Source organism: Pseudorasbora parva, chromosome 24, assembly GCF_024679245.1.
Source record: "Pseudorasbora parva isolate DD20220531a chromosome 24, ASM2467924v1, whole genome shotgun sequence".
Taxonomy (NCBI): Eukaryota; Metazoa; Chordata; class Actinopteri; order Cypriniformes; family Gobionidae; genus Pseudorasbora; species Pseudorasbora parva.
In genome coordinates, this window is record NC_090195.1 from 16,585,157 (window position 1) to 16,613,124 (window position 27,968).

At 40.3% G+C, this 27,968-nt stretch overlaps 1 protein-coding gene across 1 annotated transcript in view; it reads right to left on the reverse strand.

The window, feature by feature from the left end:
- Nucleotides 1–27,968, reverse strand: part of prex2 (phosphatidylinositol-3,4,5-trisphosphate-dependent Rac exchange factor 2) — a 207,234-nt gene that overhangs the window by 130,800 nt on the left and 48,466 nt on the right. The window contains exons 8-10 of the mRNA XM_067434938.1: nucleotides 27,304–27,407; nucleotides 22,572–22,721; nucleotides 17,378–17,522 (exon numbers count right to left, since the gene is read on the reverse strand). Coding sequence (XP_067291039.1) covers nucleotides 17,378–17,522; nucleotides 22,572–22,721; nucleotides 27,304–27,407 — 399 coding nt within the window. The remainder of the gene's footprint in view (nucleotides 1–17,377; nucleotides 17,523–22,571; nucleotides 22,722–27,303; nucleotides 27,408–27,968) is intronic.

A 27,968-nucleotide genomic window follows, 5' to 3' on the forward strand; every position in this document is an offset into this window, starting at 1 on the left:
TGGCGGGTAAGCCTGGGCTGGCCTGCTGGCGGTGCGGTGATCCGGATCATTTTGTGGACCGATGTCCGAGGATGGACATCGGGACAATGATCCGGATCCCGGACGTCCAGCGGACCACCCCCGATCAAGCAGGAGAGTACCAAATTCCTGTAAGTATCAAGGGGGGTACATATCAGGCCTTGGTGGATTCAGGATGTAACCAAACCTCGATCCATCAAAGCCTGATGCAGCCTGGGGCATTGGATACAAGCCGCATGGTTAAGGTGCGGTGTGTGCACGGGGATGTGGTGGAATATCCGGTTATCCCAGTCACGATACAGTTTAGGGGGAAAAAGCATAATGTTGAGGTGGCGGTTAGTCCCCACCTCCGGCATCCGCTAATTCTGGGGACGAATTGGCCCGCCTTTTCGGCGTTATTGGGGTCGTTATGCGCGGATGCCGCTTGGGGAAACAAGGCTGGGAACGGGGCGGTGCGAGTGCAGGTTGGCGAGACTGATACGGGACCCTTGGGAACAGCTTCAGGGGAACCGAGTGGGGTTGAGAGACTGATTCTCTCGGACCGCGATGACTTCCCTCTGGAGCAGTCCCAAGATGAGACTCTAAAACATGCTTTCCAACAGGTCCGCACTATCGACGGTCAGTCCCTCCAACCCGCATTGCCCGTCACGTATCCTTATTTTGCCATAATTAAGGATAGGTTGTATCGAGTGACCCAAGACGCTCAGACAAAAGTGGATACAACCCAGTTGTTAGTACCAAAGAGCCGCCGGGAAATGCTTTTCCAGGCGGCTCACTCTAACCCGATGGCGGGCCACCTGGGACAGGCAGCCACGCTGAATCGTTTAATGACCCGATTTTTTTGGCCAGGCATTCATGACAATGTGCGCAGGTGGTGCGCGTCTTGTCCTGAATGTCAGTTGGTGAACCCACTGGCCGCCCCAAAAGCGCCATTGCGCCCCCTACCATTAATGCAGGTCCCCTTCGAGAGAATTGCGATGGACCTCATCGGGCCATTAGAGCGATCCGCACGCGGACATCGTTTTGCGATAGTTATCGTGGACTACGCAACACGATATCCGGAAGCAGTGGCTCTCCGCAACATCTCGGCGAAGAGTGTTGCGGACGCACTGTTTCGTTTGATCTCCCGGGTGGGGATTCCGAAAGAAATCCTCACTGATCAAGGCACGGCGTTTATGTCACGCACGTTAAGCGAATTGTACGGATTATTGGGCATTAAATCCATTCGAACCAGCGTCTATCACCCACAAACAGACGGCTTGGTCGAACGATTTAATCGCACTCTTAAATCCATGATCCGTAAATTCGTACAGGAAGACGCCAAAAATTGGGATCGGTGGTTAGAACCCCTCTTATTTGCTGTGCGCGAGGTCCCGCAAGCCTCCACGGGGTTTTCCCCCTTCGAGCTTCTCTACGGGCGACAGCCACGGGGGGTGCTGGACGTCCTACGAGAAACTTGGGAGGAGGGGCCTTCGTTGGCCAAAAACGAAATTCAGTACGTCATGGACTTGCGAACAAAACTCCACACATTGGGGCGGCTATCTAGGGAGAATTTGTTGCAAGCCCAGGACCGCCAGAGCCGGTCATATAACAGGGGTACTAAACTACGCAAATTCACACCGGGAGAGAAAGTGCTCGTTCTACTCCCAACGTCGAGCTCAAAATTAATGTCAAAGTGGCAGGGGCCGTTTGAGGTCGCACGGCAGATAGGAGAGCTCGATTATGAAGTGATACGATCCGATAGGAACGGGGCACGTCAAATATACCACCTCAATCTGCTTAAAAAATGGAATGAGGTGGAATCGGTGTTGTTGGCAACGGTGATCGGGGGAGAGGATGATCTCGGGCCAGAGGCGAGCATTAAAGCGCAATCAGTCGCGTTGGCCCCGGGGGGAGATCACCTCTCACCGTTACAACTCGCTGATTTATCGAAATTGCAGGCGGAGTTCGCTGACGTGTTCTCGCCCCTACCGGGACGTACCGACTTGATTCAGCACCATATCGAGACCGAGCCGGGCGTGGTAGTTCGCAGCCGGCCGTATCGCTTGCCTGAACACAAGAAAAAAGTAGTTCAGGACGAATTAGGCGCAATGCTCGACATGGGAGTAATCGAGGAGTCCAACAGTGACTGGGCGAGCCCGATAGTTTTGGTCCCCAAAACAGACGGCTCGGTCAGGTTCTGTGTGGACTACCGCAAGGTGAACGCTGTGTCGAAGTTCGACGCGTATCCAATGCCACGGGTTGACGAACTGCTTGATCGGTTAGGCACGGCTCGATTTTATTCGACACTGGACTTAACAAAGGGCTATTGGCAGATCCCCTTGTCTCCATTGTCCAAAGAAAAAACAGCTTTCACCACGCCGTTTGGATTACACCAATTTGTCACGCTTCCTTTCGGCTTGTTCGGGGCGCCCGCAACCTTCCAGCGGCTCATGGATAGGATTTTGCGTCCCCATGCTGCATATGCTGCTGCGTACCTAGATGACATAGTGATTTATAGTCACGATTGGCAGCGGCATATGCAGCATGTGAGGGCGGTCCTGAGGTCGCTGAGGAGAGCGGGGCTCACGGCCAATCCGAAGAAGTGTGCGATTGGGCGGGTGGAAGTAAGGTATCTGGGCTTCCACTTGGGTCATGGACAGGTGCGTCCCCAAATTGATAAGACTGCCGCAATTGCAACCTGTCCGAGGCCCAAGACCAAAAAGGAGGTAAGACAGTTCTTGGGGCTGGCGGGATATTATAGACGGTTTATACCAAATTATTCGGACCTCACCAGCCCTTTGACTGATCTTAATAGAAAGGGGCTACCAGATACGGTCCAGTGGACGGAGCCGTGTCAACAGGCTTTTACCCAAGTAAAGGCTGCTCTATGTGGCGGGCCGCTGTTACACTCCCCTGACTTTTCTCTCCCTTTCTTGTTGCAGACTGACGCGTCGGACAGGGGGCTGGGCGCAGTCCTGGCCCAGGAGGTGGAGGGGGGAGAGCGGCCGGTGCTGTACATTAGCCGTAAGCTCTCCAAGAGGGAAGCTAAGTACAGCACCATAGAAAAGGAGTGTTTGGCTATCAGATGGGCCGTTCTCACCCTCCGCTATTACCTCCTGGGGCGGGAGTTCACTCTCTGTTCGGACCACGCTCCTCTCCAATGGCTCCACCGCATGAAGGATACCAACGTGCGGATCACCCGTTGGTATCTGGCTCTCCAGCCGTTTAAGTTCAAGGTGGTCCACAGGCCGGGTGCTCAGATGGCTGTGGCCGATTTCCTCTCCAGAAATGGGGGGGGGGGGGGGGGGGGCTGCAGGCCGGACGGCTCCCCGGCCTGAGTCGGGCGGTGGGGGTATGTGGCAAGGGGGGCGTGGTTCAGCGAGGTCTGCAGCGGGAGAGAGGGCCGCGGGACGAGCGGTAAGTGAGTGGGTTGGACGCAGATTAATAACACCTGTCTCTTGTTCTAGTAATGAGCGCAGAGACAGGATAAAACACCAGCGGAACCGGAGACCAGGGAGAGAGAGAGTCGGACTGTTGATGCGATCCCCTGAGATATCCGGAACCCGGAAGTGCGTGACCCGGAAGCGAAACTGAGCATATACAGAGATAAACACACGCTGAAGCGTGCACGTTGTGATTTGAGTTATTGAGAAAATAAAGAGCATCAACAGTCCTGCCGACCCCCGTGTCCTCTTCCTTCCTCACTATATCGAACTTGCTACAATGATGTTGCTACTAAGGTCATATGACTGAATACACTATGGCCCAATCCCAATTCAATTTTATACCTCTTCGCCTACCCCTACCTCTATGCCTTCCCCTTCCCCTTTGAAACAGAGTGGCAAGGCGTAGGGGTGAACATATTCCCCTAAGAAATGGGACACCACTACTACACCATTACATGTCATCATACTCCGTTTCTTTTATTAGTGTTCTGTAACATTTAATGAGTATGAACAGCAGTGAAGTGTGTAGGCTATATCTAACAGAAATCAGGCAGGAGAACATATAACAAACTACTACCTTCCAAAGTTGTTTTGCACTATATTTGGATTTTGAATATAGTTCTCATTTTCAGTTCAAAAAATTATGAGCTATTGAGTTTCCTAAGACGATACAGAACATACAAGACTGGTGAAGCTGCTTTTCTAAAGAGCCAAACTGTTCTCCTTGTTTGTTAACCATTCCACTCTGTGCTGGTCCGAGCCGGCTGGTTTAGTTTTTTACTGTTGTGCTGCGATAACGGAGCTCTTTGCAATGTAATACAAACAAGTCAGTTGTTGCATTGGAGACGCAAGAGTTTACAGGAAATACGTGATATAAATATTGACTGCGTTATTATTTTTTCCAAACTGTAATTTTTTATTTATTACGTATTAGTTCACATTACTCAAATGGTTGTCTATGGAGAAACTGGCATGGATCCAGGCAACACATAAGTGATTGATCCTGAGTGGCAACATCACTACACACATTCTAGTAGTGCGGTAGTCTGTGTATGCAGGAAAATGTATCATAACCCTTCGCTAATAGTTTGGGCAATAAACTTTGTTTGAAAGGCTATCTGGCCCTTCCCCTTACCCCTATCCCTTCAGTCAAAAAAAATTCGAGACACCCCTACCCCTTTACGTGAACGCGCAAAACAAAGGAGAAGAGAAAAGGGAAGGGCTAAGGGGTACGGGATTGGGCCTAAATTGCTGGTTAATAATATTTGATCAAAAAACTAAAAATACATTTTCCACTGATCAGCCAAAACTTTATGAGCAGTCACAGGTGTAGCGAATATATTTAATCATCTCCTCTCAAGGTAGTATATTATAGTCTGTGCAGATGTTAATCAGTTCGCATAATCAATGTGTTGGCTGCAGGAGAAATACACAAGAATAAAGATCTGAGCGACTTTGAAAAGGGACAAATTGCTATGGTAAGGAAACTGGGACAGAGTATCTCTGAAATGGCAAGGTTCGTGGCTTTCCCCCGATCAGCAGTGTTGAGAATTTACCAACAGTGGTCAGAGGAGGGACAAACCACAAACCAGTGACAAGGTGTGGGGTGCCTAAGGCTCATCGATGCACACGGGCAATGAAGGGAAGGCTATACAGTCTGGTCCGAGCCAACAGAAGGTTTACAGTGACACGTCACAAACATTTTTATTGATGGTTATGGGAGAAAATGTATTACAATAAGACTGCTGCGTATGGAGCTGAGTAGCCACAGACCGATCAGAGTGCCTATGATGAGCCTAGTCTTCCATCAAAAACACCTACAATGGGCATGTGTGCATCGGAACTGAACCTTGGAGCAGTCAAAGAATGTCGCCTGGTCCGATGGGTCCTATTTTTTATTTATATATATATCACGTGGACGGCTGCATACATGTGTAACTTTTACTTAGGGAAGTGATGGCTCCAGGATACACTGTGGGACGACATGCCGGTGGAGGGAGTGGGATGCATCAGTGTCTGTTTAGCTTTAAAACTCGTGCTCTGTCACATTCTCTGTTTAGCTCTGTATTATTCTGTCATTCTGTCTCTTTCTAAAGAGCACGAACCCTAACACATTACGCTGTGTGAAATACAGACTGAGTGTTACGTCAAAACATCCCAACAGCTTATCCCAACAGCTGGATAAAGCAAAACAGCATCCCGCTAGTGAAGTTTTGATGGATGCGGATTGTAATCAAGGTAAAGACAATTGTGGAATGTACAGTAAAGCCCACATGATTCCGTTATTACTGATGCGCAAACAAACAATGTGCGCTCTCGACGGACTGACCACACATTGCATGCATAGACACATTTAGGTACATTCAGTACATTGTTTCCAGACACATTCCGAATGTTTTTTTTCTGGCGTTTGCTTTAGTTTTTAGTGGTTCTGCACAGTATCGCATCTTGACACGTCTAAAATGTAAAGCTCTAAAAAGCTCTAAACAAGTTGTTTGTTGTTATACTCTACACATACCGCTGAATTCTCAAAAGTTTTGTTCTGTAATATTTTTTTTCATGGGTGCATCATTTTATTAATTATATGGACTCTTATATGGATATTGGTTATTTTGTGTCCTTTTAGAGCCTCCAAGTATCCTTTATTTTTGGGGGGGGGGGACCCTTGCAGAAAATAGTTTTGTGAGCATCACCCGTTCATCTGACAAAATGAGCATATTAAACAAGATAAATTATATATGCTTATTTTCACGATAAGTATGTGATTAATCGCACAAAAGGGTGTGATTAATCGTCATTAAAAATTACATATGTGCTAAAGCTGAGGAGGTAAATATTTTAATGAGAAACATTAATCCTCATTATAATAAAAGTGGGATTTATGGGATTATGGTTGAATAGTCCATGAAAGCTGCCGATTTTGGTTAGAGCTGAGGCAGTTACAACCCATTTTTAATGATTAGCTGGGTAAACACAAGAGGGTTTGTGTGTGATCTCAAATAGAGTATTCTTGTTTATTACAAATATAAAAAATAATTATATTACATACATAGTATGCGCATAATACGGATATGAATTTATAGCTCTGACAAGCACCATTTTTTTTATAATAAATGTGGAAATGAGAGTTCATATTTAAATAATAAAGATCAAATGATAAATATCCACTATGTACTAATACTGTAGTAATATAAATCCCCAATATCAGCCAATAATCAATATAGCCATGATAAATAATGCATCCAACACATACAGTATATTATGAATGCATTGTAAGTCGCTTTGAATAAAAGCATCTGCCAAATGCATAAAGGTAAATGAAACGCATCTTATGCTAGTCCTGAGACTAAACAAAAACTACAAACATTGTTTTGAGTAGCTTGTTCTAAAAAAAATAGGGTTTAAATTAATACAGTGATAAAGCACGTGTTTTAATAATTGATTGTTATTTAAAAGCTAATATTTGCTGCAAATTTACAACTCAAATTTAGCCCATATAGCAAAAAGACAGATGCTTATTGCAAAGGGAGAAATGGAAGCTCTTGCGTAGTTCTACCTAGAAGACTCCTATGTCATTCATTAATTATCTATCTAGCCAATCATTCTTTGTCATCTGTAGTAAGTTTTGTTCCCACCCATTACTACGTTCACCCCCATCCTCCCCACCACCACCAGGTCTGTCCCTGTCCAAACATCGGGGGTATGCTCCGCTCCTGCCTTCATCTTCAGGCAGGAACTGCAAGCATCCGTACCCTCTGGATTCGGACTATGGAAGTGGCCTACGCCAAAGAACTGTATCATTTCATATATGATACTCATTGTAAACAACTGTAATTAAATCTTATTCAAATGTTATTCTCGCCTCCTGAGTCTTTTGGGTAGAACTATATGAAAGCAGAGGAGATTGAAATTATATTAATTAGTGGCGACATCGAGAGATATGAAGCAAACAGGGATGAGATTGATCAAAAATACTGCTGGCTGCGATTCACACATTAAATTAGTAACACAAACCGGTGGCCCGATCACCGCAGCGTTTCAGGACGCTCACCCAGACAGAGATATATTTTCACAGGTTCTGCTGTCATATGTTTCTTCAGTCCATCTGGCTTTCTGAGATGCACAAACCACCCACTCCTGAACATTATCTGCAGTCTGTGATCTCTTTATCCTTAATGAATCCATTCCCGCTTCAGACCTCTCTGTCTGTGTTGTCTGAAAACTCTAGGGGAAACAAGTTGTGCCCCTAAATGCATATTATAACAATATAATCTGGCCACAAGAAAGAGTCGTGGTTCTTTGAGGAGGTTTTTCCTTTTGAACTGACAAATCCCAACCAAGAATGGCATTCGAAAGAGTGAGAGTCTTGCTTGTGGTTGAGTGTTGTAGAGTTTTGACTTGAGTGTCTTATTTTAGCGTACGGTGAGGTTGTCGTATTGACATCTCAGAGGGTTTAAATTATGAATGCCAGCTGCAGAGACTTCTGGATAGCCAGGCAAGCTCACTTAATCTGAGTTCAGCCTGAGGATTTCCCAACCACACTTAAAACAAAAGAGATCAGAGCAGGAAAAATCCAACACATCTTGGAACAATCGCCTTTATAGTTGCTGGTCTGGGTGCTGCAGCATAACGCAGACTGCAGATGTTCACACTAACAACTTCAAAGGTAGGCGTCAAAATTTCTATCAGATCAAACTTACTGAAACGACGATAACTTGTGTATGAAACTACTTTGTGGTTACCCTCTAAGTTGTTAAAAAACACTTAAAAGTGCAAGTATTCTAAACCTTAGGTTAACATAATCCTGGGTTATCTTGTTTTGTGTTTCCATGGTTTAGTCCGTAATCCTGGGTAGTTAGACTTCATTGTTTTATACAGAAACTCTGGGTTTACATTCTTATTTGCATATTTATGCAAATAATACTTATTTGCTGAAATATCTGCTCTGATTTAAGTCTGAGCTTTGCTACTGTTTCCTTAAAATGCTAAAAATTAAATACACAGCATAAATATTTAATGAGGCAAGCACTGAGGCAGTTTACGATTGGTTGGTTGATGTTAAATAACTTGCTGTTACATTCTAGCACCGCATCGTTTCACACTGCATACCTCTGCACTGCAATTACAGGTTAACAATGCAAAAGCGGTCCATGGTTTTAAAACTCAGGCTTTAAAAGGGGGCCAAACTGTCTACTTTGTAAAACATACAGTATAATATACAAGTATTACCAGTGTCCTTGTTACACATGATGCATGTTACTATAGTAATAACTATAAATTATGCATAATTACAAGCAACTAATCTTAAACCCAAACCATAACCCTACTGTAAGTAAACATGTGGTTAATTAATATTACTCAGTACGTAAAAGTACGTAAAAGTGATTTCCTGTGGTGTAAAGTAATGAATTACAAATACTTTCGTTACTGTAATTGAGTAGTTTTTCTCAGGAATTGTACTTTTTTAAGTAGTTTAAAAACAGTGTACACTCTAAAAAATGCTGGGTTAAAAACAACCCAAGTTGGGTTGAAAATGCACTAACCCAACAATTGGGTTGTTTTAACCATATGGTTGAGTTGTTTTAACCCAGCGGTTGAGTTAAATGTTGCTTAAGACAACCTAATTGCTGGGTTAAAACAACTCAACCACTGGGTTTAAACAACCCAATTGTTGGGTTAGTGCACTTTCAACCCAACTTGGGTTGTTTTTAACCCAGCATTTTTTAGAGTGTACTTTTACTTTTACTTGAGTAAATTTTAAGTGCTGTATCGGTACTTTTACTAAGCTATTTTCCCTAAACCTGCCATCGATACATTATGTTTATTTATTTTCCTGTCAACGTGATTGGCTAAGACGAATAATCAGTCCTGTGTGTCCATGCGGCACGCGTTTGACTTCCGTTAAATCAAACCTGCTTTCTGTCAGTTTATTCAAGTGCATATTTTAATGTAATGTATACTTACGTGGCGATTTAAAATTGTAGTCTATGTATATAGCAAATTACTTTAATAAAACATCAGATTTATATTTAAATCAGATTTTTTTATAATTGCAAGCAAAAATAATCAGTGGGGAAAATAGTGAGTTACACGATTCTGATTTCTTAAGTGTATTCTTTTTACAGAGAAAATATCCATTGAAATTAAAACAGTACAATGAATGGGGCTTAAAAATAAATAGAATATACGTAGAATTGTTAATGTACAACCTTTTTTAATTAACCGCAAGAAAACCTCTACAAAATGGTTGTCATAAATGTTACCAGATTATTGGCTGCTGGCTGTATTTTTAGTGCTAGTAAATATAAAAATAAATAGTCAAAGAAATATTGAAATACTGTTGGTGATCTCAGCCTTTTTTGTTCTTACTGTGAATCATCCATAAAAGAGTAAGCTACATTTTAATTACCAGGGTAAAAAGTGGAATTCATAGCATAATACTCACTACTCACTAATCTTGAGTACTTTTAAAAGGGCTACTTTTTACTTTAGGAAAGGTACTTTTATTCTAATAGAACTACATTTTTTGACAAGTAACAGTACTTCTACTTGATGATCTACTTGTATGCTTGTTCAGTACTCTTTCCACCACTGGTGATTTCTGAGAAACAGTTGATATTTGAAATCAACCCAAAAAACACACCCCTCCCTTCATTGCTCTGCCCCCAAAATGTACAAACACACAATGCAAGAGTGGATTTATCTCTACTGAAGTGAAGCAAAATAATGTTAAAAAGGCATATCTTGGTTCTGTAAAACATAGCAAATCCAATGTTATTCATGTTTGAAATAAAACAACTCAACCTCTGTGTCCTTTTTTATCCTAAATCTCTTGCCAGATCATAACCCTTCTATTTCCAGTGATATTCCTGAACTTTTTTCTTTTGTAATGTCTCTCAGCCATCTCTCCTTCTACAGTCTTTCATCAAATTTCTCTCTTGCTCACTCTCTTTCCTCCCCCATTATTAATGAACATGCCCCCTACTGCTGATTGGCTAAAAGTGTGTTGTGTTGTGGTGCTCAGTCCCATCCACTGTCAACAGTGTTTTTAAAATAATTGTGGTAACACTTTCTCTTACAGTGTCCTTGTTACACGTTACATGTAGTTACTATATTATTAACTATAAATGATTAAATGATGCATAATTACATGCAACTAACCATTCAAACCTAATCTTAACCCTATAGTAAATACACATGGTTTATTACTATTACTAAGTACTTAAATGTTTAATTAGACTGGAACAAGGACACCTTAATATAAAGTGTAACCAAAACTACAAGTGTGAAAAATTGCACAAAAAAACTGTTACTATAAAAAAGTGGGTTAAAAAGTGATTTTAACCTAGGGCTTAAAAAAAAACATTAACCCAGGGTAAGGGGAATTAGATTGCTAATATACACTAATGTGTAAACGTTTGGGGCAAGTAATAGAATACTGGGGTAAAATGTTTCAGTTTCCACAAAAATATTAAGCAGCATAACTGTATTCTACAATGAAAATAATAAGAACAAGATTTGTACCTTTATTTACCCTTAAAAGGTGCATATTAGTACCTTAGACTAGAGTACAAAAATGTACCTTGAGGTACTACTATGAACCTTTTAGTTGTAAAAAAGGTACAAAGGTGTCCTGTTCAGGGTACTGCCCCAGTGACAAGCTTTTGTACCCCTAAAGGTACAATTTTGTCACAGTACTTCTGAGAGTGTACCTTAAGTATTTGTACCTTAAGTATTTACAATCTCGATGGTAACATCATGAGCAACTAGCCTAATCAGGTTTTTAGGCAGTTAACTCCATCTGACCATTTGGAAGTGTGGCAGAGTTCCACAGTCTCATTCAACACATACATTGTGTCTTATAGTCTGGCCCTTACATAGTTTGTGGCCCCAGATTTTCTTGCATGTCTGTTTATTAGATAATATGATTAATGTGATTAGGATTTCAGCTGGCAACAACACTGTAAAGCTGTAATAATCTCAGTTCCCTTTAACTTGTGACCATTTTAATTAATTCTAAATAATTTATCTCAAATCAATGCATAATGCCAAAAAAAGTCTGCAGGTCTGCAAGTAGTTACCCCTGTGGTCAGGGTTGCCAGGTTTTTACAACAAACCCCACCCAATTACTGGGGGGAGTAAAAATATATGGCAGGGTTCCCATCTAAAATTCGCATTCCTGGGGCTAAATATCACATAATTGGGGTCGCTTCAACCTGCGGACATGACAGCCCGCGGCAACAGTGTTAAAGTAACCCAATTCCACAGGAAAATTTTGAACGTGGCAACACTGCCTGTGGTTTACCGTTTACAGTTTTTCTCAGTCGCTTTGGTGCATTTCTCACATCACTATTTACATTTGCACAACAGTTAGTTCAAACTCCACAACATTTAGTCATTTGTGCACATCATAGTAGCAGTTTCTCATTCCTTCCAACAAATTGCAAATGCTTTGGGATGTCCATCAATTGCTTTCATACAACTCTCTGCTGTTTTATAACATTATCATTTGCTTATGTAATGTCAGTCAAAATTAACTATATTTGGGAATGCTGAATAATCAGTCCATATAAAACTAATAGTCCTCATTTCATTGCTTGAGTCATTACATACACAAATGTTGAACTAGTTGTCCAAATCTGTCAAGCAAATTGTACACATTTTTGTACATCTTTTTTTTCTTTTTTCTGAAAATGTCACCTAAATTGAAAAATTTCTCTCAGGTAAATCTCAACTTTCACTGATGAGAAGGGGTGTGTGAAGCATTAGTTCTATGTATGTTGTATGTTCAGTTCCAATATGTACTGCAATATTGTTTACAGTTGTGTGCAGCTCTACCCAAAGGGAGTTTATGTTTGTTGTAAATAAGGGCAGAGGTGGAAAGAGTAACAAAATATTCTACTCAAGTAAAAGTACTGTTACTTCAATGAAATTTTACTTAAGTACAAGTAAAATTACTGGTCTAAAAATTTACTCAAGTAAAAGTAAAAAGTAGCTCATTTAAAATGTAATCAGAGTAAAAGTTACTTAGTTACTTTTTAACAGTGGGGGTGGGGGACTCTTCCCTGTAGGGTTGTGTGATAGGATGAGATTTTCACGATATGACAACTATCTCAGAAAACATCAATTAAACATTTACTGTACCTATTATTAAATGATGGTTATTATCACTAGTTAAAATGATGTTAAATGAATGAAGAAGATTGGTCTTTTTTTAAATTTGTTTGAACAAATGCTTTATTATAACAAACTTAAAACCATTTGTTTATTTTGTTTATTAAAATTTCAATAAAACATGTCTAATAAACTAAATTCAATAAATTATTATGAATTAGATTAACAACTTATTTTTATCATTAATTCGTAATTTTTTTAAAAGAATAATAGAGTCAATATGTAGTCGACGGAGCAGCTCATTCACAGAGAGAGAACAGCAGATCATATATTCATATAGCAATGTTTTGTGCTTTAAAGCAGCACTAGGTAACTTTTCAACCTTCATAATATATTTTTTAAGACTCTTGTGATGATAAATCGACTTACAATAGGTTGAATGACACGTCTGCCATAGCCTGATGGGGTCTGTATCGTTTTTAATCGTACTTTTAAACTTCGGGTTTCGGGTAGTAACCCGAGAAAAAGAAAAGAACTACAAAATTTGACTGCTTTACGGCAATACGTCACTTCCACCAACACACACACTTCCTTACATTCGGACGTGCGAGCCCAACTTTGTTCGTCGGATAATATAGTCATGTCCGAAGCAGCACAGACAAATAAGAAAGAAAAGGTTTTGTTGGAGGAAAGCAATAAGAGGAAATGAAAAAATGATGGGATTAAAGGCAGGACAAGGATCAAAATGTGACCAGCGTTTGCTCGTCGGCGTGAGCTGAAGGAGGCGTGCCCGACCGATGCTGTCCTGCTTGTTACGGTGAGCTACCACTCAAACATTGAACTGAAGTATCATATAGATTCTGTAAAACGGTAACCAATAGACTACTATAATGACGCTGGCTTGTAAACGTGAGCATCGTGATTATTTGGCGTTTGAAAAAAATGAAACCCATGAAATTATATTCATATGACATCTGAAACATATGCCACTGACTGTAACGTTACCTGGGGTGAAGACATTTCACACGCGACGCCAGAAGAACTCGAAATCCTCTTGCAGTGTTCAGGGGAACTGTTAGTGCTGCACCGACCCGCGGGATGCTTTTATGAAGTTATTTGGCCCGCACCGCACCACTGTATATATTTTTACAACCCGCCGCGCACCCGCGACCATTAAATAGACATACGGGGTCCGCGGGTTATGAGACGACCCACGCATCACTAGTTCAGGGCTATCAGGGTTGTCATGTCAACAAATGCACGCGCGATGGCATCCCCTGTTGTAGGATGACCGCTCTTACGACAGTAGTTGAGGACATTATTTTTTCCAAACTGTAGGGGGACCCCGAGAGCAAAAGTAGCCAAGTGGGGCTTTAATGTTCACAGACCATGTCGCTATTTGATTTATTTCTAAGGCCTACAGCTCTACATTTGAGTTTTTCGTTCATCCACCAGTTTGCGTGTATTACGCCAATTCTACTTTATAATGTAAAGTTAAGGTTCATGACTGGATTCCGGGATTCCCTCTGCGTCACAGAAATCAATCGGCCTAAGTTATAAACATACTTTTATTTGCACAGAGGGATGTGTTCCCGAACATGTTCTATGTGTTTCTTCATTTGCATCCACATTTTGTTCACATTTGATATCCTCCAGGACAACACCACATTATTTTTTTCTATATCCAAAGTATTTCCATACTAGCCAGGGGTTCACAACGGCGTTTTGCTTTCACCTGGGTCTGCGTCACTGACGTCTGTCTTGTTCGTCTCCATCTGATATTTGCGCGCATGTTCTCTCCCGCGCACCGCGCCCTCTATTCAATATTAGTCATTTCCGGATCGCGTTTTTTTTCCTCCCCTCTTTGCATAATGCATTAATGATTCATTTTACTCAGTAACGGATGTGGTTTAAAATGTAGCGAAGTACAATACTTTAATCAAAATGTACTTAAGTAAAAGTAAAATTACAGATTTTTAAAACTACTTAAAAAAGTAGAAGTACACAGAAAAGCTACTCAATTACAGTAACGTGAGTAAATGTAATTCGTTACTTTCCACCTCTGAATAAGGGTGTATTTTTTCTTTTGCACAATGCTGTGAACAAATTAGAATTGCAAAGAGCATATACAGTAATGTGAAATATACATATCCAGTGCCTTGTACTCAGTTACCTCACTAAATACACTAATGTGTAACTTTACTGCATTTTTCAAATGGCTGTGCAAAAAGTATATAATGCTGTCTTGAGCATTTTCAGGTAGTCACCGAGATCTGACTTTTTTGTGTTGGAAAACATTTACAGAGTAAACTGTCATAATGAAAACATGACAAAGCCTTTTGACTATCTTGTTCATAAACAATGGTGTCAGGACTTTTCATCTTGATGACACTGGGTGCGTTTACATGCAAACTAGTAAGCTGATAACTCAAAAATTTCAGCTTATTGAAATAACCACTTTTCCCCGTTTACATGCAAACCAGTAAACTGACAATGCAAGTGAACCGCATTTACATGATTTTGTTAATAAACCGGGTTTATTTCCTTGTAGTGACGTCAAAAATAATAATGTCCGTGAGTATTCCAAAAGTTCCGTCAGTTGTTCAATATTAAATAAAGCGTGTACCGTGTCAGCGGGAGATCTACGGCTCATATTATTCTCTCATGCAGTTACAGATGCAGCATTTTGACTGAATCTCTTCTACTTCTGCAAGAGATGAGAACACATCTTTACAGTTTTCTGGGTCTTAAAAGAGTCTGCGTTTGTGATACGTACTTATTTCATGCAAAACGCTAGCTCGCTCTGTCTGGATGCGTTTAAATCTGCTCGAAGTTTGCGTGTTTGTCACCTATCACACATGCGCACTTCAATAAGCCGACATAAAGCAGGTTAATCCGTTTACATGCAGCGCAAAATCGGGGTAAGAGGCAAAAAACTACGTGTTCAGACCAGTTTATGACCTTACTCCGATAAAAGAAAATGGGTTACTGCGCTTACATGACCATGTTCATTGTCAGGTTATAATGCATAATCAGCTTTAGAACATGCATCTAAACATACCTAATGACACTTTCATTGACATGAATACTTGCATTTGAGAAATGAGCTATACATTTTGAGCAAGAGACATGCTTTTGCAAGCTATCATCTAGGTTTTGCAGTTTTTACTAATTGTTTTGAGAACTTCATTAACTATTGAGCAAATGTAAATAGTGATGTGAAAAATGTACCAAAGCGACTGAGAAAAACTGTACACAAACAGGGAACTCTGAGTACCATTCAAAAACAGACCAGATTTACTATACACTGCTTAATAAGAAGCATGTATAAAAACTGTTCTTAAAAGAAGTCACAGTCAAAAAAAGGGATCAGATTACTTCAACACATAGTCAAGATATTCAAGAAAAACAAAGAAGAAAAACAAGAGACAGATGGACTCTACAGGAAAGGGCAGACTTAAAACAGCACTAGGTAACTTTTCAACCTTCATAATATATTTTTTAAGACTCTTGTGATGATAAATCGACTTACAATAGGTTGAATGACACGTCTGCCATAGCCTGATGGGGTCTGTATCGTTTTTAATCGTACTTTTAAACTTCAGGTTTCGGGTAGTAACCCGAGAACAAAAAGAACTACAAAATTCGACTGCTTTACGGCATATACGTCACTTCCACCAACACCCACACTTCCTTACATTCAGACGTGCGAGCCCAACTTTGTTCGTCGGATAATATAGTCATGTCCGAAGCAGCACAGACACATAAGAAAGAAAAGGTTTTGTTGGAGGAAAGCAATAAGAGGAAACGAAAAAGTGATGGGATTAAAGGCAGGACGAGAATCAACATGTGACCAGCGTTTGCTCGTCGGCGTGAGCTGAAGGAGGCGTGCCCGACCGATGCTGTCATGCTTGTTACGGTGAGCTACCACTCAAACATTGAACTGAAGTATCATATAGATTCTGTAAAACGGTAACCAATAGACTACTATAATGACGCTGGCTTGTAAACGTGAGCATCGTGATTATTTGGCGTTTGAAAAAAATAAAACCCATGAAATTATATTCATATGACATGCTGAAGCATAAGCCACTGACTGTAACGTTACCTGGGATGAAGACATTTCACACGCGACGCCAGAAGAACTCGAAATCCTCTTGCAGTGTTCAGGGGAACTGTTAGTGCTGCACCGACCCGCGGGCCGCTTTTATGAAGTTATTTGGTCCGCCCCGCACCACTGTATATATTTTTACAACCCGCAGCGCACCCGCGACCATTAAATAGACATACGGGGTCCGCGGGTTATGAGACGAGCCACGCATCACTAGTTCAGGGCTATCAGGGCTGTCATGTCAACAAATGCACGCGCGATGGCATCCCCTGTTGTAGGATTACAGAGCTTACGACAGTAGTTGAGGACATTATTTTTTCCAAACTGTAGGGGGACCCCGAGAGCAAAAGTAGCCAAGTGGGGCTTTAAAACCACAGAAAATGTTGATTTCTGTGTTTGTGTTATTTGAGATCCCTTCATCATGTACAATATACTGAGATCTGTTCAACCGAATGCTGTCCATCTGTAGTTCCATTATCTGCACTGCTCTGTTATTTATGTGTGAGTGACTGAAAGTGTTCAAAATGAAAGGTTATGTGCTCCCGTCAGTACAGTCACTCCTACCGCAACACACTCTTGTTCTCAGCGTGTCACTCGCTCTCCCGTGATACTACAGGTCATGACCCCTATTGTAATCTCTCCTGGAGTGTCTCACAGCCATTATCTGCACAGACAGAGCCCAGGAAGAAGGCTCTCGCTGACCTACCTTCCAAGAAAGCACTTTGGGAAGGTGGTGAGTTTGCGCTTGCGGTCTTTGATGAGGTGGCCTTGTTTACTCAAGAGGTTATAAAGCTTCTCGCCTTTCTCAGATATCATCACCCAGGTGTCCTGCTCCATGCCCAGTCTCAATGCTGGAAAAGCAAATAAGAGAAAGATTTCACTTTCTGAACCCAGAATTTCACAGATTGTTCATGGTGTATGCAGTGTATGTATAAAACATGATGCAGGGCAAAAACTCACTGCGTGATGTAGCTATAGAATGCCGTTAGAGTGTCCCTAAGATTCAAGATATCAGAGCAAAAATGCCCCTGTATGAGTTTTTGTCTTAAATTAATATTATATGGTAAAGCAATAGCACACGAGTAACAAGCGCAATATTACACAAGTGCTGTTTTTGTCACAAATAGCACAAGCATTAATGTGATATTGATTTTTTTAATACAATCCAATTAATAAGAAGTTAATACTGAATTATTTTAGACATAAAAGCATAATTTTAGACATCATTTTTTTTGAAACACACAATGTTTAATTTCTGAATGAAACCAAGTTTTGAATCAAAATATAATCAAATATAATATGTATTTCTAAAGCAGCATTTTGTAATATATTTGATGCTATTCTCATTTAACAATAATGATTTTAAAGTATCTTTTGGGGATGATTTCTCAGCCAAATTTGATTAAATTGCAATTAATTAGATTAATTAAGGCACATACATTTTTAAAGCCTATAAAACAATTTTATGTTAAATGTATATATTTACTTATTTTATCCTTTGAAATTAAAAAAATGATTAAGGTATCGGTATTAAAGAATCTTCTTTTTCTTTCGGCTGTTCCCTTCAGGGGTCGCCACAGCGAATCATCTGCCTCCATCTAGTCCTCTGTATCCTCTTCTCTCAGTCCGACTACCTTCATGTCCTCCTTCACTACATCCATAAACCTCCTCTTTGGTCTTCCTCTTGACCTCCTGTCTGGCAGCTCTAACCTCAGCATCCTTTTACCAATATATTCACTCTCCCTCCTCGGAACATGTCCAAACCATCTCAACCTGGCCTTTCTGTCTCGAAAACATCTCACATGTGCTGTCCCTCTGATGTACTCATTCCTGATCCTATCCATCCTCGTCACTCCCAAAGAGAACCTCAACATCTTCAGCTCTGCTACCTCTAGCTCTTCCTCCTGTCTTTTCCTCAGTTCAACTGTCTCCAAACCATACAACATCGCTGGTCTCACTGACTGCCCTGTACACCTTTCCTTTCGTTCTTGCTGGTACACTTTTATCACACAACAGACCTGACACTTTTCTCCACCCATTCCAACCTGCCTGCACATGCTTCTTCACCTCTTTTCCACACTCCCCATTGCTCTGGACTGTTGACCCTAAATACTTAAAATCCTGCACCTTCTTTACCTCTTCTCTCTGTAACCTTACTGTTCCACTTGGTTCCCTCTCATTCACACACTTGCATTATGTCTTGCTGCGGCTAACCTTCATTCCTCTTCTCTCCAGAGCAAACCTCCACCTCTCTAGACTTTCCTCCACCTGCTCCCTGCTCTCACTACAGATCACAATGTCATCCGCAATCATCATAGTCCATGGAGATTCCTGTCTGACCTCATCTGACAGCCTGTCCATCACCACCGCAAACAAGAAGGGGCTCAGAGCAGATCCTTGATGCAGTCCCACCTTCACTGTAAAGTCCTCTCTCTCACCTACGGCACACCTCACCACTGTCCTACTGCTCTCATACATATCCTGTCCCACTCTAACATACTTCTCCGCCACTCCAGACCTCGTCATACAATACCACAGCTCCTCTCTTGGCACTCTGTCATATGCTTTCTCTAAATCTACAAAGACACAATGCAGCTCTTTCTGACCCTCTTTGTACTTCTCCATTAACATTCTCAAAGCAAATAATGCATCTGTAGTGCTCTTTCTTGGCATGAAACCAAACTGCTGCTCACAAATGTCCACTTCTCTCCTTAACCTTGCTTCCACTACTCTTTCCCACAACTTCATTGTATGGCTCATCAGCTTAATACCTCTGTAGTTTCCACAACTCTGCACATCTCCCTTGTTCTTAAACATCGGCACCAAAACACTTCTCCATTCCTCAGGCATCATCTTACTCTTTAAGACCTTGTTGAACAACCTAGTTAAAAACTCTACTGCCATCTTTCCTAGACTCTTCCATACCTCCATTGGTATGTCATCAGGACCAACTGCCTTTCCTCTCTTCATCCTCTTCAAAGCTCTCTTAACTTCCCCCTTGCTAATACTTTCTACTTCCTGGTCAACAATATTTGCATCTACAACTCTTCTCTCCCTGTCATTTTCCTCATTCATCAGTTCCTCAAAGTACTCCTTCCATCTTTCCCTCACCCTCCTGTCACCTGTTGAAACATTTTCATCTCTATTTTTTATCACTCTAACCTGCTGCACATCCTTTCCATCTCTATCCCTCTGCCTCGCCAACCGATACACATCCCTCTCACCTTCCTTACTATCTAACATTGCATACATGTCCTCATAAGCTTTCTGTTTGGCCTTTGCCACCTCTCTTAACCTCACACTGCATCACCCTATATTCCTGTGTAATTTCCTCCGTCCTCTCACTGTCCCACTTCTTCCTAGCTAACCTCTTCCTCTGACTTCCTCATTCCACCACCAAGTCTCCTTGTCTTCTTTCCTCCTTCCAGATGACAAACCTAGCACCTTTCTACCCGTCTCCCTGATCACTTTGGCTGTAGTAGTCCAGTCATCTGGAAGCCCTTCTTGACCACCTAAAGCTTGTCTCAACTCTTTCCTGAAAACCACACAGCACTCTTCCTTTTCCAACTTCCACTACTTTGTCTTCTGCTCTGCCTTTACTCTCTTCATCTTCCTCACCACCAGAGCCATCTTACACACCACCATCCTATGCTGTCCAGCTACACTCTCACCTACCACTACTTTACAATCGCTAATTTCCATCAGATTACAGCGTCTGCATAAGATATAGTCCACTTGTGTGCTCCTGCCACCACTCTTATATGTCACCCTGTGTTCCTGCCTCTTCTGAAAGTATGTGTTCACCACAGCCATCTCCATACTTTTAGCAAAGTCTACCAACCTCTGTCCTTCTGGGTTCCTTTCCTGAAGACCAAACCTTCCCATCACTTTCTCGTCCCCACTATTCCCTTCCCCAACATGTCCATTCAAATCTGCCCCTATCACTACCCTCTCACCTCTGGGAACAGTCTGCATCACTTCCTCCAACTCGCTCTAGAATCTGTCTTTCTTGTCTTGCTTACAACCTACTTGTGGAGCATATAGGCACTAACAACATTCAACATCATACCTTCAATATCCAGCTTCAGACTCATCAACCTATCTGACACTCTCTTTACCTCCAGAACATTCTTCACAAACTCCTCCTTCAGGATCACTTCAACTCCATTTTTCTTCCTGTCCACACCATTTTAAAAACAGTTTAAACCCGGCTCCTATGCTTCTAGCCTTGCTCCATTTCCACCTGATCTCCTGGACACACAGAATGTCAGCTTTCCTCCTTTGCATCATATCTACCAGCTCTCTGCCTTTACCTGTCATCATACCAAAATTCAAAGTCCATACTTTCAATCCTAAACTCCTGCCTTTCCTCTTCTGTCTCTGCCTACGGACACACCTTCCTCCTCTAACAAACTTAGCTCCTCTCCTTCTTTGATCAACAGTAGCCCAATTTCCACCAGTGCCCTGTAGGTCAACGGCACTGACGGCAGTCGTTGTTAACCCGTGACCCAACCGATCCATTATAGAAGTCATATTCATGAGTCGCATTATGAATTTGGCAAAGATTTTACGTTGGATGCCCTTCCTGACACAACTATTTGTCAATATATTTCCATTAATTTGTTTATATTTAAAAAAAAAAAATTATAATAATATGATATAATAAATATAATATAATAGTTACGGTGTTGATGTACAAAGGATGAGGATACCAAGACTTCCAAAACACTCAGGAGTTTTATTCACAATAAACTTGGTCTTTACAAGAACCATTAACACCACGTGGGGATAACGGCTCGTATAACCGAGGCCGGACAAGGAAGGACTGAACACGAGGGAACTAAATACACACACTGATCACTAGACAAACGAGGGGAACAGGTGGCACAGATGACTAGACACAGCTGAAATTACTCAACAGCCGAGGGGACTGAACTGAGGCGGGAAAACTGAAACAAAGGAACATGTGGCTAAAACAAAACCAGGAAACACAGGGGGAAAACACAACAGACAAACTAGACATTTGACAATAATATAATATAATATAATTAATATAATATAATTAATATAATATAACATAATATAACATAATATAATATAATATAATATAATATAATATAATATAATATAATATAATATAATATAATATAATATAATAAAATATAATATAATATAATATAATATAATATAATTAATATAATATAATATAATATAATATAATATAATATAATATAATATAAGATAAGATAAGATAAGATAAGATAAGATAAGATAAGATAAGATAAGATAAGATAAGATAAGATAAGATAAGATAAGATAAGATAATATAATATAATATAGGCCACAGGTAAATATGGCATTTATTAAAATGGGTTTATGTGAAGATTGTTTTAAGTTCACTTAAATTAAAAGGTTTTTTATTAAAGCCTAATACATGTTGAAATTGATGGCTTTCAATTATACTGTAATATTGAATGTCTATCATTAATGTTTAAAAAAAATCTATTTCATAGAGACATCAGTAGCCATATTATTATCAGTGATACTGGCCTTCATTCGTGAAAAGATGCCATTAAACAAATATTTAAAGTATACTGTCTTTAAGTTGTTTCCACAAAAATTTGGACAGTAACTATGCAATTATTAGAATATAAAAATATTAAAAACGCCAATGTTTTTAATCATGATTATCCACAATTAATTACAGAAACAGCTCCTAATTAGTTATTTTTGAATTGACAGACAGTACTAAATATATAGTATAATATAAAAATACATTGTTATACTGCACAGCAAAATATGATGATTAAATCTTAAATTAAGACTGAATTGTTAACTCATAGTACACTCCTAATGTAATGTGTTTGTGCCTTTGCAGGTATAATCACATCACTACTCACTTTTTCGCCTTTCTCTCTCTTTTAAAATGGCCTCTAACCATTCCTGCTTCTCCTCCGGCGTCTTCGCCATGCAGACGAACCACTTGTTCTTCGCTGTGTTGTGGATCTTCCAGCCGTTGTTCACGATGTTCCCGCTGCTGTGGTAATCCGCTGAGGAAAAACACCGACAAGTAATCAATGTCTGCCTGTCAGAGACGCCTTTTATAGCCCTCTCAGGCCACTTCCTTGGATTTTCCAAAACATATTTTCCTTTTGTCTTTGTGGCTCATTTGTCTACATGTGGCACAACCAGCGATGTTCTCCGTTTCGCATTCTTGCGTTCCCTCCACATTTGTATGCCAGGCTATCTATCAAAGCGGCCCAGATGACAACATAGATGTTCTTGGCCATAAACAAAGCAGTGTGAGTAGCCCATGAGAGCAGTAAAGTTCAGAGCAAATGAAACATTCCCACATGAAACAGGCAACAAACAAAACAGCCCATGAATGAAATGGATCACAGGCAGACGACGAAATCAATTGCTCTAATTACAAGGCCGTGAAGAAATCGACATGCTATTTGAACAGTCCTGAAGAACAGGCAGGAATTAAAACCCATCTTGAAGCACTGATTGCATCAATGTCTCAGAGGAACAAAATCCTTTAGAACTTTTTTTTTTTTCAACTTTCAAACAATACTTTGTGGTGGTTTCTTGATCATTTTCATGCATTGTTTTGGGATAAGTTTTTCTCTACATTCTTCAAAATGTAGCTCTATGCTTTTGCAAGCCAGTTGCGTTGTAATGATCATTCATTTTGTGTTGATGATTAATTATAAATAAAGCAATTATTAAAGCAATATAATTTATTATAATGATAATGATAGAAATGTGTCAAAATACACAGTGCATTGCAGTTTGTTGTGTATGGGGCTGCAGAGCCACAGACCAGTCAGGGTGCCCATGCTGACCCTTGTCTCCAAGCACCAACAGAGCATCAGAACTGGAGCACGGAGCAATGGAAGAAGGTGGCCTGGTCTCATGAATCACTTTTTCTTTTACATCACGTGGATGGCCGGGTGCGTGTGCGTTGCTTACCTGGGGAACACATGGCACCAGAATGCACTATGGGATGAAGGCAAGCTGGCGGAGACAGTGTGATGCTTTGTGCAATGTTCTGCTGGGAAACCTTGAGTCCTGCCATCCTTGTGGCTGTTACTTTGATATGTGCCACCTACCTAAACATTGTTGCAGACCATGTACACCTTCTCATCGAAACGGTATTCCCTAGTGGGTGTGACCTCTTTCAGCAGGATAATGTGCCCTGCCACAAAGCAAAAATGGTTCAGGAATGGTTTGGGGAACACAATGAGTTTGAGGTGTTGACTTGGCCTCCAAATTCCCCAGATCTCAATCCAATCGCGCATCTGTGGGATGTGCTGAACAAACAAGTCCGATCCATGGAGGCCCCACCTCGCAACTTACAGGAATTAAAGGATCTGCTGCTAACATCTTGGTGCCAGATACCACAGTACACCTTCAGGGGTCTAGTGGAGTCTTTGCCTCAACGGGTCAGGACTGTTTTGGCAGCAAAAGGGGGACCAACATAACATTAGGACGGTGGTCATAATGTTATGCCTGATCGGTGTGTGTGTGTGTGTGTGTGTGCGTGCGTGCGTGTGTCTGTGTGTATATATATATATATATATATATATATATTTTTTTTTTTTTTTTTTTTTTTTTGTATGTATATAACTATGTGTATATAATTATTATTATGGTTGTTAGTGTTGTTGTTTTGAATATAAATATCACAATTCTCCAATTATATGCATGATTAAAGTGGTCTTTTATTTGAATAATTTGAAAAATTATTAGCTGCTATTAATGCACAATATGTGAAGTTATGCTAAGCATGAAGTACTACACATTACAATTTTAATTCAATCACAAGTGAGTTCAGTTGAAAATGCACAAGCACACTGCTGCATCACAAAGTGCTTGTCATGGCATTGTTTTCTGTATGCTTAAAATTCCCTTATTTGGATGATGATTATACACTAATCATGACAGCCCTACAAGCAAGGTCTGACAGAGTATAACTCTTATATATAACAAGTATAACATATGCGAATAAACACCTCAGCAAAAAACCCAAAAAAAACAAAAATAAGGTGAGATGTATTCATCAGTTTCTATTCTCATGCATTAGAAATGGGCCGTTCTTTCACACCATAATCAGTCAATACGTGCCGATGTTTCCTTCCCCTATGAATAGTTTGTGTGTTGCAATGATTACGCCTCTCAGTTCTGCACAGGAACTGGACAAATTACAGGCATCCATCTGTACGACCACTGGTGGTTTAACACCCCCACAGGCAGCATCTTCCTTTGATTCAACTGAATGAATTTTCAAATTGCTTTTAACTTTCATTTGAAGTCCCATCCATTTAAAACCACTTCATTAGCACATGAATTTTTTTAAATTCATAATATAATGCTTGAAATAAACCTGACTGTTATTTTATATTGAATTTAAACAATTCAAAACCTAAATCAAAGAGAAACACTCTATGACTTAGAGTGCACTTTTACAGCCATGCACATGAAGTCTCCATCAGCCTAACAGCTTTCATTACAGGCGGATAATAGTATATGTCTGGATTTTACACGGAGCCATTGGGGAGAATGGGAAAACACCCACAAGCAAATGCAGCGGTGTTGGCTTTGTTTATATTCCGTGGACTGAAACCCATCCATCTCCAGAGCAGCCAGATATTAGGTCCGCCAGGGAGCAAATGATTGCTTCTACAAATATAACTGATAATCAGGGCTTCTCCTTCGCCAAGACACACTCTACTCAAGAGTTCATCCAGTCACCGGGCTCCAATTGCCTGTCATCCTGCCCAGAAAATGCCATTTTTCTAACCTTTAGCTGTTAAAGTAGTTAAACGCTTACCCCACACACTTTGAAAAAGCATATCTGTAGAAGTTAAAGCTATATGGTTTATTAGTATCCCCATGAGGATGCAAAGATTATTCAGTTGTTTTAAAAGATGGATTTCCATAAAGGATTTCCAAAATCCACTTTTATAAGGTGAACACAGATGTGTGTCCACAGTGTGTTAACAACCCGCCTATAATGGTAAAAATCCACATTATACTTTTTTTTTATAATCCTCATCAATCATTATAAATCTCTCAAAACGTGCTGTTCCAGATTTCCCCCTACTCCTACGTAAGAGTACGGAAACCGAGCCCATGAATGTTGATGATCTGCCCTTTTAGCATAGAGCACAGAGACGGCATTTCTGTTTACTCGCTGTATCAGCTAGCTAGAGTATCACAAAGTCTGCCCCAAAGACATTACGAATGTTCTGTTGTTAGATGTACCAACGATCATACAAGTCCATTGACTCCCAGCATCCGAGCCATTAAAGACCGTGGATAAATAAAAAATTTTAAGGTAATGCGCCAAAGAATGTCGGTAAAATGTTTACGCATGACTGCATCACCAACGAGGGGCAGTACAATGATGGAGTTGTGAAAAAGTTGTTTCTGAAGGATGGGTTAAAGGTGCACTATGTAGTATTTTTGCAGTAAAATATCTGAAAACCACCAGGCCAGTGTTATATATTTTGTTCATTTGAGTTCTTACAATATCCAAAATGTTTCCCACTATATGTAGAATATGAGAAAATTGCTATTTTAACCAAGGAGCCGGGACATCTGAGGGAGTCACCTGTCAATTGCGTCATATCTACTTTACCCTAATTTTCCGGTTTTATTTGACAGAAACGCTTTACTCTTAGCAGTGTGCAACTAGTGTCAGAGGAGCCGCTGAGCGAACGCACCGAGAAACGTCATAACATCATTTTAAATACACTTAAATGCATCTAATATGATAAACAGAGCTGCGTTACCTCTTACTCATGACCAGAAAAGTGGAAATGGCGCCCCTGCGACTGTGTCCCGTCATAATAAAAGTCCCACCACGAGCGAGCCATGTTTTCCATAACAATCGCTCCAGCGGCCTTGCTCAGCTCCCTCGGTCCTGAAAATTCGGTCCTGCTCGGCTTCATACTATAGTAACGTTAATAATCACATCCATGAACATGAATTCTGACCGAGTCCTATCCCGATTCTTTTCCACCAGCTGTGAGGTGAAGACCACATGTCCCAAGATTCTGCGCTCAAACCTGCCATCATCAAATGCCTTTTTTTTCGCCTTGTTTTGAATAAGCACCCTCTAGCGGATGAAAGAGTTGCATAGTGCAGCTTCGGACAGGAAAACCCTTCTTTTGTGTTCTACGGAAATAAATAAAGTAATTATTTTATATATATATCAAATAATACTAATTATTATAATGGTTGTTAGTGTTGATGTTTTGAATATGAATATGACACAATTCTCGAATTATATGGTTAATTCAATTAAAGTGGTCCGACCTGAAGTGCACAAAAAAATTAAACAACAATTTTAATTAAATACATTTTTATAATTATTATTATAAATATAATTTTTTATAATTTTTATATTATAATATTATAATTTTATACAAAAGAACCTAATTCATAATAATTAGAACGATTATAGTATCATAGTTATTTTTTTTTTAGTTCGGAAAGACAAGTAAATAATGAATGGTTTTTATTTTAAGGTGAATTATTTCCTTAAACTATATGTATTGGTGATGCAATGATATATTGGTGGTGACGGAATTGGGAAGAGTTATTTAACAGAATAACACACACCTGTTCCATCATCCACATTCTCCACTTCCATGACCTCAGTGTTGATTCTGCCTCGGAACAGGTATCGAGGACCCTCAGTGGCTGCCTTACTGTTCTTCAAACGCCTGTAACAGAGCGCAGCACAGAACCGTTACTTTGAGCTTCCTTTACCCAACACAGCTGGCAGGCAGGGCCGTACCCACCACTAAAGTCTTGACCTCAGTAATTTTTCGAAGTGTATAATGAAGGTTGTGAAATAATATTAAAAGGTTAGTTCACCCAAAAAAGACATTGATGTCATTAATGACTCACCCTAATGTCGTTCCCCACCCGTAAGACCTCCGTTCATCTTCGGAACACAGTTTAAGCTATTTTATATTTAGTCCAACAGCGTACGCAAGTGTATGCATCATCAAACATCATCATCAAAGTAGTCAAAGTAGTCCACATGTGACATCAGTGAGTTAATTAGAATCTCTTGAAGCATCGAAAATACATTTTAGCCCAAAAATAACAAAAACAACGACTTTATTCAGCATTGTCTTCTCTTCCTTGTTTGTTTTCCATCCTCAAATAAAGATTCAAACAGTTATGAATCAGCGTATCGATTCATGATATGGTGATTGATTCATAAATGACATCAATTTCATTTTTGGGTGAAATAACCCTTTAACTCTACTTTGGTG